Genomic DNA, 12591 nt, shown 5'->3' with positions numbered 1-12591 from the left:
ATCAAGGCGGTAGTGCAGCAGGGTCGCCAAGCATTGGTTGACTGGCATCGAGCAGCTTGACTGGGCCACGATCTTGATAGGCTTCTTTCGGTGCAGCAGCGGCTGTCGCTGCGTCGGCCTGCTTCGAGTCCGCCATACCGCTGACAGTGGCCTCTGCTGCTGTTGCCACCGCCGTAGTTGCCTCTGCAGGCGCGTCTGCGGCCGGAGGGGGCGCGGAATCTGCAGATGCAAGAGGCGCTGCTTCAGATGCGGGGGCAAGTGTCGCCGCTGCTACGGACGTCGATGCCGGTGCTGCGGATAGCCCCAACTCGTCGACTTGCTTAGCCGCTGTGTGCGTCGCCTCGTGCTTGCGCTTTCGCCTGGCAGCGCGCGGCGAAGAAGTCGAAGAAGAGAATTTGCCCGCTGCTCCTTCTACTGCTGCTTTCTTCGTCGGCGTAGTCTTGCTCCGCCGGACACCACCAGATGTGGACGCTTCCGGGCTCGACGGCGCGCTCGTTTTGCTGTTGCTGTTGGTAACGCCCTTGCCTCTGCTAGAAGAGCGAATGAGGCCGCTGAGCAGGGGAGAGCGCGGTGGCGAAGTGGCACCGCTGGCGGTGACGCTGCTGCTGCCGATGCCGCTCGCTGACGACAACGATGCCGGCGCGCGCCCGCCAAAAATAGCATCAGCAGGCCCTCCTACCTCGCGGCCTTCCAAAAAGGTGCCATTCTCAGCTGCTGCGGTGGCAGCGCTGCTTGCGCTGACGCTACGATGCATGTCCGTCGACGACGCTTCGGCGCCGGAGGCGGCAAGGTCCTGCTGCGGGGAAGAAGAAGAGGGGCCAAGTAGCGGCGGCGGAACGAGACCGGTGGACGCCAGCTTGCCGATGGCGGCAGCGAGGAAGCCACCCTTGGCCTTCCTCTCGCGCCTGGCGGCCGCGTCCGCCTCGGCGGCGGCGGCGGCCTTGCGCGCGATCGCCGCGCCGCCGCCCTCGTGCGCCTGCAGCTCGCCCAGATCCTCGTCCGAGTCGGAAGGGAGGAGTGCCTCATCGTCAACGGCGGCGGCCGCCTGGTCCACGCGCGAGACGGCAGTCAGCTCCTCTGGCTTAATGTGCGGCGGGGGAGGGGGCGATAGGCCCAGCACGAAGTGGTCTTGGTGCTGCGGGGAGGAATGAAAAGAAGAAGGAGCATCAGCCGCTCGTGTTCATGTTTGCAAAAGCGCATGGCCGCGCGAACGCCGGCACTGGACGCACCTCGATCAAGAATTCTAGCACCTGCACCGCGGTCTGATGCTCGTCGGCTGACAGAAGGTGGGAGGGATGCGAGAACATACCCGGCTGGAAGATGACGGCGAGATCTGCGGCGCGGACAATGAATCGTCAGCGATTCTTTTTGGGGTGGAAGGGGGGGAGGGGAGGGGTGAATGCATTATGTATGGCTGCACACAGTGCAACTCACTCGCAGACGTCATGAGGTTCTTGCCGCTCTTGCGCGCAAAGACGGCGAGGAGGTCGAGGACGTAGAGCAGGAGGTACTGGTTGGCAGGTGGGCTGCTCTGTATCAGCAGGCGGTACGTCTTGATGGCGGCGTCTGGTTTGAACGGGCGCTTCACCATGACGTTGCGGAACTCCGAGTAGAGGTGCAGCGGCACGATCGGCTCAGGCATGTGGTTGAGATAACGGCGCAGCACGCTCGCCGCGTCGTGCACACTATACGGCGTCTTGGTCCAGTCCACGTTCTTGCCGTACTTGGGCGGCCGCTCGAACAGCTCCTGCAGCTCCTTCATCCGCTTCTGGCTCCCCGCGATGCGGAACACACCCTCGACCTCGGTCGCGTTCTCCTTCAGGTACAGCCCCAGCTTGGCGACAACGGCGGGGATGTAGCCCCACACGTACTGGTTCCCGTCCGGCCCGGCCATGGAGATGGCAACCGAGGCATACTTGAGCGATGTCCGCAGCGGTACGCCAAACACGCGGCCTGCACCACCATCGCAACCACCACTGCGGCCGCCGGACGAACTGGCGCCAGAGCCGCCCGAGGCTGCAGAGCCAGAAGCGGCGCTGGTGCTGCTCGTCCCACTGGCGCCCTTGGCTGCGTCCGAGGGAGACAGGTAGGCGGCGCGCTTCATCGGAGACGCGCCCTTGCGGGTGAATCCAGCCCACTGGTAACAGGCAAACGTCGGTTGCAGACGCGGAAAAAAGCGTCAGCATCCGGCTTTGATCGGCCCGGCGTATACGCTCCGTACACGCCGCTTTTTGGCCCCACTCACCCACGCCTTGAGCCCCGCCTTGGTGTTCTCGCGCTCATCCGAGGAGTTGGAGCTGACGGTTGAGAGCGGCATCTTTGACAACGCACCGATTCCAGTGCTACGCTTTTTCTTTTCGTTTCCTTGCCTTGCACTTCCTGTCGGATCGTGTGTGTACGGCACAGCACCCAGGCGAGACGGCCGCACTACACTGGGTGCTGCGTGCGTCCCTGGGCCGGGCACTGACAAAGAGGAGAAAGGACACTGGGTGAGGAAGGCGCATTCGAGGCGAAGACAATGGCTGGACTGCAGTTGTCGCAACCGAGGTCGCGGCGTGGGAGGATGGCCGCGGTGGCAGTGTTGGCGTGTCAGATCGCTGCCGGGCGTCTTGTGTATTTGGCATACGTTTCAGCGTGTCGGCGGAACGGCGAGACGCAGAGGAGGCAAACAGTAACGACTGCTGGCTGAGACACGGGCGTGGCAAGCAGAGTCGAGGATCGGTTAGTGTGCATTTACCTCCCACTCGTCGCGGCAGGGCTGTTTGCTTGGACAGCGACGCGGGGCCGAGCAGGAGTATCCGCCCTTTGCTTTGCTGCAGTGTCAGAATGCGGCCTGCAGATGGTGCGGGGTGTGTTGGGTGTCCAGCCAGGAAGCTGTCCTTCGCGATCAGATAAAGTGGGGGATGCGGGGAGCGCGCGGCGAGGTGGGGTATGTGAAAGAGAGGATATGGAGCGCGTGGTGTTGGCAGCGACGCGTGAAGAGCGCGCAGCTCCGATGGATCCGCGCCAGTGCTGCCCGCTGACGATATCGAGCATCGACGGGTACAAGGGAGGGGGAGGAGCGGAACGTTGGGTGGTGCCACCATATAGAGCGAGACGTCGACTCTTGCGGCACAGGAAGAGTCTGGTCTAATCGTGCACACCATCTCCGAGGGAGATGATTGCGACGTAAACCAAAACAAAATGGGTAGGATGTGGCAAAGGCGGAGACTGGCTGCCAGAGAGGCACGCACACTACAGCAGTGTCCACCAAAGCGCTAAGATTCTATTATTTCAAAAATAAAAAAAGGAAAGTGCAGTGGGGGTGGTGGCACTGCGGCACAGCTGTTAGGGGCAAGTGCACGAGCCATGGCACTATAGCGCACCACACTAGACCACACGGCGCCACGCAGCAGCAGCTCAATCATGCACGCGGACAGGGGAGGGTGCTGTGCCACCACGTGACCAAAGCACAATGCAATCCAGGCCCATCCAAATCCCACCTGGACTCTTATATCTCATCTCTCCCATGCTACGTGAGTAGCTCATCTGTCTCCCACCGCCGTCACCCAGCGCGACATAGAGACTCCCACGTGTAAAGTGACAAGCTCATCCACTCGGACGCACTTGCAGCAGCTCTCCTCCGCGCTCCGCGGCAGTCGGCGGCGTTCATCTAATCCCATCGACGCGCGCGGCACGGCCCAGACGGATCCACGCAAGATGCCCGCCTCAGCGGCCACAACAGCAGCTGCGCACGGCCGCACGCCGTCGCAGGTGTCCGTGCCCGAGCTGCGTCTGACGACAGATGTCGAGGACAACCAAGCCATGCCCGCTTCCTCCGCCATGTCGCTGTCGCCTTCGGCGCGCAGCCGCTCGAGATCCGGCTCAGGCGCAGGCACCGCGCTCAGCTTCAGCCCCGCTGCAGGGGCCGGGGGCACAGGCATAGGCGCATGGTCAGGGTCCCATGCAGGTGCAGACGCAGGGGGCTCCGGTGCAGCGGCAGCGACTACGAGCGTACCGCAAATGTACACGCCGCCGCCCAGCAGCCCTAGCAGCGTCAGTCGCCTGCATCTCAGCAAGGTGACAGAGTGAGCATCTCTCCCTGCAACAGCCGCTGGCACTGGCACCCCGATCAGATGCGACAGCTGACCTTCCCTTTCCTTCTCCATCGGGACCCACCTGCAGCCCTTCCTTCTGGTCTGCACTGCACTCGTTTCTCGAGTTCCACTTCCAGACGTCGAATGCCCCCCCTACCTCGGCCCAGGCCAATCCGAACGCCATGGCCGTGGACCAACCGCCTCCCTCCTCCTCACCCTCCACCACACCATCCACGACGCGCCCACAGCACAGCCGCACGACGTCGCTGAGCATACTGCACGCGCGCTCGCCCGGCGAGAATGAGGTGCAGCGCTTGTGGGAGGACTTCTTCCTGTCCCAGAAGCGACACCTCTCCAGCAGCGAGGTCGCGCGTGTCCGCGACGAGACGGGTATGCTCGGCCTCGCCGGCGTTTGATATGCCTACCCACTTACCTTGTCGGCAGTCTGACAAGCACTTCGGACACCCGGCCAGGCATTTCGTGTATGCCTTTCGTCGCGCGGCATCAGAACACAGGTCGGCAGACTGGGCCAGCGAGCAACTAAACAGGCCTCAGGCGCATGTGACGGACCAAAAGCGGATAAGAAAACCAAGACGAAGCACCCAGAAATACATCCGTAGACACTTCCATTCCCAGCAAACAATGATTCGTTTACGCTCACAGCGCGCGCGCCACGGTCCTGATGTGAGCGAGCGACACACGTCCACTGTACTCTATCTTACGCAGCTTCAGTCATGCAGACATGGAACGTGCACACCCGCAGCCGAGAGCCGATTCACTCGCTCATGCGCATGCATGCGCGACAAAGCGGGCTGCATAGGCTAGGCTGAAAGATATGAATGCCCACAGTGGCCTCCCCGGGACTTTCGTTTTCATTTCTTTTATCGTTTCCGTTTTGACCAAGGCATCCGCCAACATCGCAACGGCCAGCTTTAACTTTTGAGTATCCAAACCGTTCGTTCGCTCGTCGTGAGCGCAATTGGCGCCATCTGCACTCGATGGGTGGGGTGTGAACGCTTCGTCCGCGCCTGAATGTCCAACTCTGCTTTCCTTCAGCAACAATTCGATGATGTCAGCTGAACTGATCAATTGGCAGGCCGAGCGCAACGTAGGTCGCGCTGTTCAAGATGAAGAAAGTCTTGGACCGGCTGCATCCTATCCCCAATGGTGCATGCAATGAGATTAGCATCCGCGACATGCAGAGCCATAGCAGAGGGCATAACGTTGAAGCCAAATGAAAAGAGAGTCAAACCCACTATTCATCACGGTGATTTCTTCTTGGAGTTCAAGAAGTCAAAGCACAGGTACAGCAAGCGACGATCGCATCTTACACTCCCCACCCCAAAGGAAAGAGCGCAGCAAGCGCACAAAGCTCGCTGGCCCGGGCCGAGCGGCGCATCCCCTACGCATAGTACTGCTCCGGCGCGCACAGCTGGTGCCAGGCCTCGCCGTGGCGATAAATGACCACTGCCGCGCGCCTGCGCCGCAACTCGCTCTGCCACTCCTCTTCCTCTTCCGCCTCCTGCCCTTCCTCTTCCTCCCCTACTACGCCATCGCCCGCCGCGCGTCCTCTGCAATCCAGGGTGCGCCAGCTTGCTCGGACGGCAAAGGCAGATGCGACGTCGTCACGCTCCTCGGCCTCGCCATCGCCGAGACTGCTGAGCCCCAAGCCAAAGCCAAAGCCAGCCCCGGCTGCGCTGCTGGTTGAGCCGAGTGAAGCACCGCGCGAACGCTCAAGCGGAGACCGCGCAGGTGCCACCCTCGGCACGTCGGCGTCGTGTGCAACGCCCAGGAAGCTCTGGTCGTCGTTTGGCTTCGGTCTGGCGGGGAAGTGGTCCATCGGCGCCGAAGAGGATGTCGCTTGGTGGTAGCTCCAGCCGCGCGTGAAAAAGCCGTCGGATCGTGGGTCTAACGAGACGCCTCCGCCTCCAGGTGTGAGCGCAGCGGCGGCGGCGGCGGCGTCATTGCTGTTGTTGACGTCGTTGCCGGCCCCACCGCTGCCACCCGGCTTGCCAAGGCCGATGGTGCCATCATGAGAGCCAGACCGGGCAGAAGGGAAGAAGCCCCGTGCAGGCGCCTTACCCTTGTTAATCGACGGGCTGGGGAACGCTTCCAGGTACGGGCTGGTGGGGCGGCTCGGAAGGTTAATTACGCTCGACTTTCCTCTCGCAGTCAGTGATGCGCGACGCGCATCCTGCGCATGGGAAAACGCGGAGCTGCGCCAAGCAAGGGAACGGGGGGAAGCAGTGTCGGCAGCAGCAGACTCCGTGCTCGCCACGTTGGCATTCGGCGCGTTGCTGCCGAACAGCGCACCGCCGCAGCGCATGCAGCGCTGGTTGAATGAAATGGGCCGCCAGCCGCGCCGGCGCTCGCGCGTGAGCGCATGCATGACACCAGAGATGTCGCGGTCGAACAGTCGGTTTGCGATCGACATCTCATCTGTGCGCAGATGATGCGCCATCAACATGCTCTCCAGTACGGAGCGCACATCCTTGTAGTACTGTGCTGCGGCTGGGATGTCGTCATGTCCCTGATGGCTGATCAGGCGACGGAACAGTGTCGGGAAGGAGACTTGCTCGGCAGACGCAGACGCGATCAGCGACGAGAGGCAATCCTGCACGATCCCCTGTGCAGCAGCAGCTGCTGCCGAGCTGGTGCTTGCTTTCGCCATCGCTGTTGCTCTCTGACTGATAGCTGCACTGTGCGTAAGCTGGACCAGACCTCTCAGGATGCGGTACCATTGCTCTCCGATTGCGTCGACTGGCGCGTCCCGACACAAGCGGACACCAAAGTCGAAGGCGGTATGTAGTCGCGAGGATGCAAACGTGTCACCCGTAAGCCCATCATCCTCGGCCTGTAGGGCACTGCTCTCCTGTGCGATGATACGGTCTAAACGGTCCATAGCAGCTTCCATGCCATGAGTCTTGTTGACTGTCCAGAGCAAAGCGTCGTATACCTTCTTCGACTCGGCCACGTTCATGACATGATCCAAATCGAAAAAATGTGGCTCGCGCGTTTCCAAGTTGCGCAACATGCTGCCGGGCTCGAAGGTCGCCATCAACGTAATGTACTCCTCTTTTGTCCAATCCGGAAACTGAGTAGCTTTTGACTCTCGCTCCGCTTGTTCCCTGGCGTATTCTGGGTTTAGGATACCTTTGAGGTACGAATACTGAAGGGCTGGCCTATCGCTCAACGCGTCGACAACGTCTCCGTGCCTATCTGGCGCTCGAGAGTCGATGAGCTGGGCCGTGCGCGCGACATTAATATTCGCAAGCCGCGGTGAGGAGAAAACGATTTGATCAATAAGAACTTTGCGCATCGGGGATTTGCGAGAGCATTGCGCGAAAATGCTCTGGATCTCGCCGAACACCGAGTCTTCAGCTTCAGGATCTTGAAGAAGCATGGCCACCAATCGAGTCCACTGCTTCTCTCTGCGATACGCCCTCTGCAGGATTCGGAAAAAGCCCGCCGCCTCAAAGTCATCGAGCAACGCCTTTAGGCCACCTTGAATTTCGTTTGCCAGAAGACTCTCAGCTGCTAGTTGACGGTCCTCGCGGTCTTGGTCGGATCCCTGCTTGGACAAGCGCTCGAGGATCTTGAAAGCGATTGCGCCTGAGAGCCGCAAAAATTGCGGGTACCTGTGGACGTTGCGAGCGATAAATATGTCAATCAAGACGCTGCCTGGCAGTGCACTAGCAATGTGGATCATAGCGTCGATGATCCCTTGGCGAGTGATCTGCGACGCCTCTTCTTCCTCGAGGTATGGATCTTCGAGTGCAATGTCGAGGGCGTCCAGCAATGCTTCCGCATCAAAGGATATAAGCAGGCGCAGGGCAGGATAGTCCAAGTCAAACATGTTGCCTTCGGGGGCCGCAGCTGACAATCGCGCTCGGTATGCCTCAGGCCACGATTGGGCAGTCGCTGCAAAGAGAAACCCGTAGACCTCGGCCCTCGCACGATTGGCGACATTCTCCTCGAGCTTGCTCTGACTCGGGTACTGGCGACCAAGCAAAATGACGGATAGGTATGAGAAGATTTTGTACGCATGCCCGATGCGCTGTTCCTCCTCTTGTGTGTCGTTGGCCTCGAGGTGCATCACCTGGACGATGAGGTCTCCGAGCTCGAGTAGCGGCGTGACGAAGTCTCCCAAGGCAGAGTTGAAAATGTACGTCATTGCGTCGTAAAGGCCGTGCTGCTTGCAGACTGACAGAGCTTGATCGAGGTCAAGGCAGGGTACGTCCACGTGCCAAATGATCTCTTCTGCGCGCGTGAACTCTGCGCGGTCGCAATGGAAGAGAATAAGCTTCTGTATAACTTCCGGGGGGAGGCGTCGCATGCGATTGCTGAGGATGAACTTCTCCATTTGCGCGACGAAAATGCCTTCGATGCCGTTGTCGGCGTAAAGGTCATAGAGGTCGTTGAAGAGGAAGTGCATGTCGTCCAAGATCAACGAGCTCTCGGCGCAGGCAGACGCGATATTTTCAAAAATCGCAGTGCGGTCAACGCCGCGCCCATCAGAGGATACGTGGGTCATGTCGGTGAAACGATCCTCGCTAAAGACATATTGAGCGGAGGCTCGCATCAGTTCGCGCAGCCGACTTCCTACGAGCGACTGTCGCGTTGCCGCGTCCTTCGGGAGTCCAAAAGCCAGGCCTGGCGCAGTACCTTGGTAGTAAGCGGTGCATAGTCGAATCGCAGACAGAAAGTCGCCCGATGAGACTAATGACAGGATGCAATCTGCCCACGATAGAAGGCTACCCACATACACCGTATGAAAGCCCTGCAAAATCGAAAAAATCAGTCTCGGCTCCGTTCAAAGTGGTGCCTAAACACTCACGAGCAAGAACAAGCGTCCCTCGGTAATGCTAAGGCTGTTCCCAACCATCTTCGCTGGGTATCGCATGATCGACGATGCTTCGCCAAGGACGACCCTACTAGGATGCCATTGCTGAGGTAACAAACTCTTGATTGGCTCGTTTTTCTCTTGCTCATCTACCAACTGCCACCTTCCCACATCGAATACAGCGATTGAGCGACTGCCAAGCAGCAGTAGGAGCTCACCCGTAAGCCAGCGCAAGGCCAGCACCGGCTCGGAATGCTCGTATGTGTCTCTCTCTTGAAGCTGTACATCTTCGCGCACTTTGCCTTGAGTTTCAAGAGTGACACCATGAAGCTCCAAAAGCGACACTTCTCGCCCAAGGCTGAATGCGAGCACAGGCGCGGCAGCCGCCGTAGCGACTCTCCACGAGAGTGATGCCGTGGCTGGATCAGCGTCGAAGCCATGCCCACGTCCCACTGATGAAAGACCATTCGGCTTTGTATGGCCACCATGTTGCATCTCCTCGAGCATATCTTCGACAGCGTCTTCCTGCTGTCGCGGCCGCGCATGCCCTTTACGACGCCACCACGTCCTCGCGGAGGGTTTCACCCCGCACAGGACGATCTTGTTCGGTGATGCAACGGCTGTGAAGAGGTAGCCATCGGTGATGTGTGGCACGTCCCCAAGCGGAAGGGACGCCATATCCAAGATGGTCGAATGGTGAATCCCTTCCTGAATAGTAGCCCCCCCTGCAGACGCTTTCACCGCTGGTGAATGCAGTGGATACCGCCCAAAGATGCGTAAAGTGTCATCCGAAGCGATGCCGACAATCTTGCCCAAAGAATGGTAGAAGCTCAGACCGGCGTTGTCCGCGGATACAATCGCAGTGTGTCGGGCCCCGACGAAGGAGAGGTGGATGACCTTGCTTCCGGAAAGGTGGCCTTCATTACGTCCAGTGGATATTGCAGCACTAGCAGCGGGCGTCACATGCCGTGCGGGTGCTGCATGTTTGGCAAGGTTATACAAGGCAATGTGGCCCTCTGCGTGGCCGACCCCAAGAAAAGTGTGGTCATGCGAGAAGGCAAGAGCCGTAACCATCCCCCCTGCGTCGGCTATTGCCATCATGATTTAGGGTCAGCCAGATCTGATGGGAAATTGTCTCCCTTCAGCACTCACTAATACTCTTCGGCCCGTACGTCCCGATGAGGGCTTGAGCGTAATCAAAGACCATCACCTTGCCGTCGCTCATCCCGACAGCAATCAGACCATTGCTCGCGCGCAAGACGGTAGGCCTCACCGGTTCATGTAGAGCCTTCGCGCTGTCGCCGCCATTTGTGGACTGCGAAACGTCCACACCCGGTACATTCGATGCTCTGGCCTCATACTCGCTGTCATTCATGGGCTGTAACGGTTCCATACCTGCCTCTCCATCAGCAGAGAATGATTCGTCGTGTGAGCCTCGTGCCCTGACGGAGCGGGCATGATCCCCCTTTAGTGTATTGGTCTGCGACACTCCTTTCTCTGACAGAGCAGCTTCCTCGCCCCTCGCCCTGGTCTCCGGCTGCTTCCCATTCGCCTGCTGCTTCTTGTCATCTCGCTGCCTCTTGCATTGGAAGCTGGCATTCTGCCCATAGACGTGGTTGCTGACTTTGCGCAAAGCACCCCATCGAAAGATATCTTTGCCGTGCAGCTCCATGAGCTGTTCACCTGCCTCCACCGTCAGTGGCACACCCGCCCCATCAAACTGCCTGTTCAAAGCTCCTGCGGCGGATGCTTCCGCTGATGCTATCTGTGATGTAGTGGCTGAGCACATTGTGGGGGTCATGGTCCCATACACAGTGAGGTCAAGCGTTGGGGCATCTGGCCCAGCCCCGGGAGACTGATGATTGGGCGCACCATAAGGATAGAACCGGGTCGCCTTGGTCTGCGATACGGAGCACACGGAACCAGCGAGGCTGGAAACGCTGACGCTGCGCTGGCCCAGTCCGCCAGGCTGAACCTCAAAATTCTGAGCATCAACGCCGTCAAGATGTGAGCTCAGGTCCAGCTGAGAAGACCTTGCCGAAGGAGTTTTTGAGTCGCCGCACGAAGAGCCTTCCCCATTGAGGAACGCGCCTGCTCGTAGTCGCGAGAGACTAGGATACTCTTTCGGTCTCCGTGAAACAAAGTCCGTCTTGCCTTGACGTTTGTGGGAACTGCCCATGCTGATGAAGCTGTGCGTGAAAGACATCGAACTGGAGGGGGATCCATTGCCGATAGATGCCGTCGAGGAGCTGGAGGGGACGCGAAAGCTGCAGAGCCCCGCGCTGGAAGGAGGTCCAATCTTGGATAGCAGCGGAGCAGAGCTGTCTGCGGACGTTTGAATGGGGACCGTAGCTGCAATTCTCATCGACGGCACGTTCTTTCCTTTCCGCCGAGCAGGAGGGGGTGACACGGTCGGCGCTTCGGTAGATGTGGACGACCGTTCGCCCGTATTTCCGCTTGGAACCGAAACATCCGGCAATTCTGAACTTTCAGACCTCACTGAATCCGACACGATCGAGTCGACTGAATCATCCGGCCGGCCGGTCGGATTTGACTTGACTCCTGCGCTCGACCGCGCCTTTCCATCTGCAGCGCTGCACGATAGGTCGTAAGGCTCTGGACTTGGCGGCTGTTTTCGGTAGGCGGGTGCAGCGCCAGGAAATACGAATATCCCATCATCCACATCGTCCTCTGAGCCCGATCCGGATGCTTGGGCTTCGCCATCAGCTTCTTGAAGGGCAGAGGTCTGCGCCTGCGAGGCGAATGATGACACTTGGAGAGGGCGTGGAGTTGTCGCTTCTTGTTCGCGCTCAATATTTTTCGAATATCGTTCCGATTCATCATGTTCATCATCACCCATGATGTCGCGCATTCTCTTCTCGTAGTCGGACAAGCCCAGCTTCTCCTTCCCTTTGGAAGCGGGTCCGGCTGATTGGGAAGGCCCTTCCTCCTCACCTTCCCATCTTGGATCGTGCTGCCACTCTAGCGCTGCCTCCTCGAATTGATTCTTCCTTCTTGTCGCCTCATCAGGCAACGAATCCCATGCAGCTGCATCCGCCGGAACTTCACCTTCTGCATCTTCTTTGCTTTCAGGATACAAGTCTCCATGGCTATATGATGAGGAGGCCCTGATCGTCGAGCTTGCGTCGCTGAAGCTCGTTTGCGTACCGTAGGAACAAATCGAATGGCTGCCGCTTATTGATGGCGAGCTTCCATTGGCATCATTGTGCTGCACGTTGGTACTGGAGCCGGGGTATACGAACGAGTCGCCGTTGTCGTCGCCATCCGAAAGGATATCGGCAAGCTCGCGCTCATACGAATCCATCGTTGCGGCCTCAATTGCTTGCCGCAACAGACCTCGCGCGCCAGACCGACGAACTCGGAATGCGTGTCCCACGGCAGACACAGTTTCGCCAGTCCATTGATGCAGGCTTATATACTGCAAGTTGCGGCTTGCAACCAGCAAGGTCCAAGCTGAAGCAGCGCGTGAAGCTTGCGCATCTGTGATCGGTCTCTCTCTTCGTATGTGCAGCATTCCCAATTCCTTGATCGTCACGTGTGAAGCGTGCGGCCATACGACGTGAATGTATATAGGGTTATGGATTTTGCTTATATAATAGCTTATTATCCACCGGTCTAAGGTAAAGCAACGGAAAGTTCTTGACCTCCGGC

General features: G+C 59.1%; 3 protein-coding genes across 3 annotated transcripts; 1 reads left to right on the top strand and 2 right to left on the bottom strand.

Annotated features, from left to right (window-relative positions):
* Position 1: 1 nt before the first annotated feature.
* On the bottom strand, positions 2-2317 carry K437DRAFT_264240 (Rho GTPase activation protein; the record flags this gene model as incomplete). The annotated part of the gene is made up of 5 exons (XM_013386032.1): positions 2-1135; positions 1230-1276; positions 1310-1333; positions 1435-2137; positions 2246-2317. 5 exons carry the CDS (start codon positions 2315-2317, stop codon positions 2-4), a joined length of 1980 nt encoding a protein of 659 aa, XP_013241486.1.
* Positions 2318-3516: 1199 nt separating this feature from the next.
* K437DRAFT_258579 (uncharacterized protein) lies at positions 3517-4837 on the top strand. Its single transcript, XM_013386031.1, has 2 exons — positions 3517-4067; positions 4165-4837. Exons 1-2 carry the CDS (start codon positions 3700-3702, stop codon positions 4490-4492), a joined length of 696 nt encoding a protein of 231 aa, XP_013241485.1. The 5' UTR covers positions 3517-3699; the 3' UTR covers positions 4493-4837.
* A 393-nt stretch (positions 4838-5230) lies between these two features.
* On the bottom strand, positions 5231-12353 carry K437DRAFT_295800 (uncharacterized protein). The gene is made up of 3 exons (XM_013386030.1): positions 10072-12353; positions 8914-10007; positions 5231-8856 (listed from the first exon to the last, which is right to left on the bottom strand). Exons 1-3 carry the CDS (start codon positions 12242-12244, stop codon positions 5479-5481), a joined length of 6645 nt encoding a protein of 2214 aa, XP_013241484.1. The 5' UTR covers positions 12245-12353; the 3' UTR covers positions 5231-5478.
* Positions 12354-12591: the final 238 nt, after the last annotated feature.

This window comes from Tilletiaria anomala (genome assembly GCF_000711695.1).
Source record: "Tilletiaria anomala UBC 951 chromosome Unknown K437scaffold_88, whole genome shotgun sequence".
In the NCBI taxonomy this organism is placed as follows: domain Eukaryota; kingdom Fungi; phylum Basidiomycota; class Exobasidiomycetes; order Georgefischeriales; family Tilletiariaceae; genus Tilletiaria; species Tilletiaria anomala.
The sequence above is the reverse complement of the archived record's forward strand: the minus strand, read 5'-3'. Positions and strand labels throughout refer to the sequence as shown.

Bases quoted from the DNA above. Each gene is read 5' to 3' on its own strand.
- K437DRAFT_295800 (XM_013386030.1), bottom strand. From the start codon at position 12,244: ATGGATTCGTATGAGCGCGAGCTTGCCGATATCCTTTCGGATGGCGAC. The intron at 10,008-10,071 runs GTGAGTGCTGAA...TGATGGCAATAG, and splicing joins GTACGGGCCGAAGAGTATTA to CCGACGCAGGGGGGATGGTT. The intron at 8,857-8,913 runs GTGAGTGTTTAG...TCGATTTTGCAG, and splicing joins AGGGACGCTTGTTCTTGCTC to GGCTTTCATACGGTGTATGT.
- K437DRAFT_258579 (XM_013386031.1), top strand. From the start codon at position 3,700: ATGCCCGCCTCAGCGGCCACAACAGCAGCTGCGCACGGCCGCACGCCG. The intron at 4,068-4,164 runs GTGAGCATCTCT...ACCCACCTGCAG, and splicing joins CATCTCAGCAAGGTGACAGA to CCCTTCCTTCTGGTCTGCAC.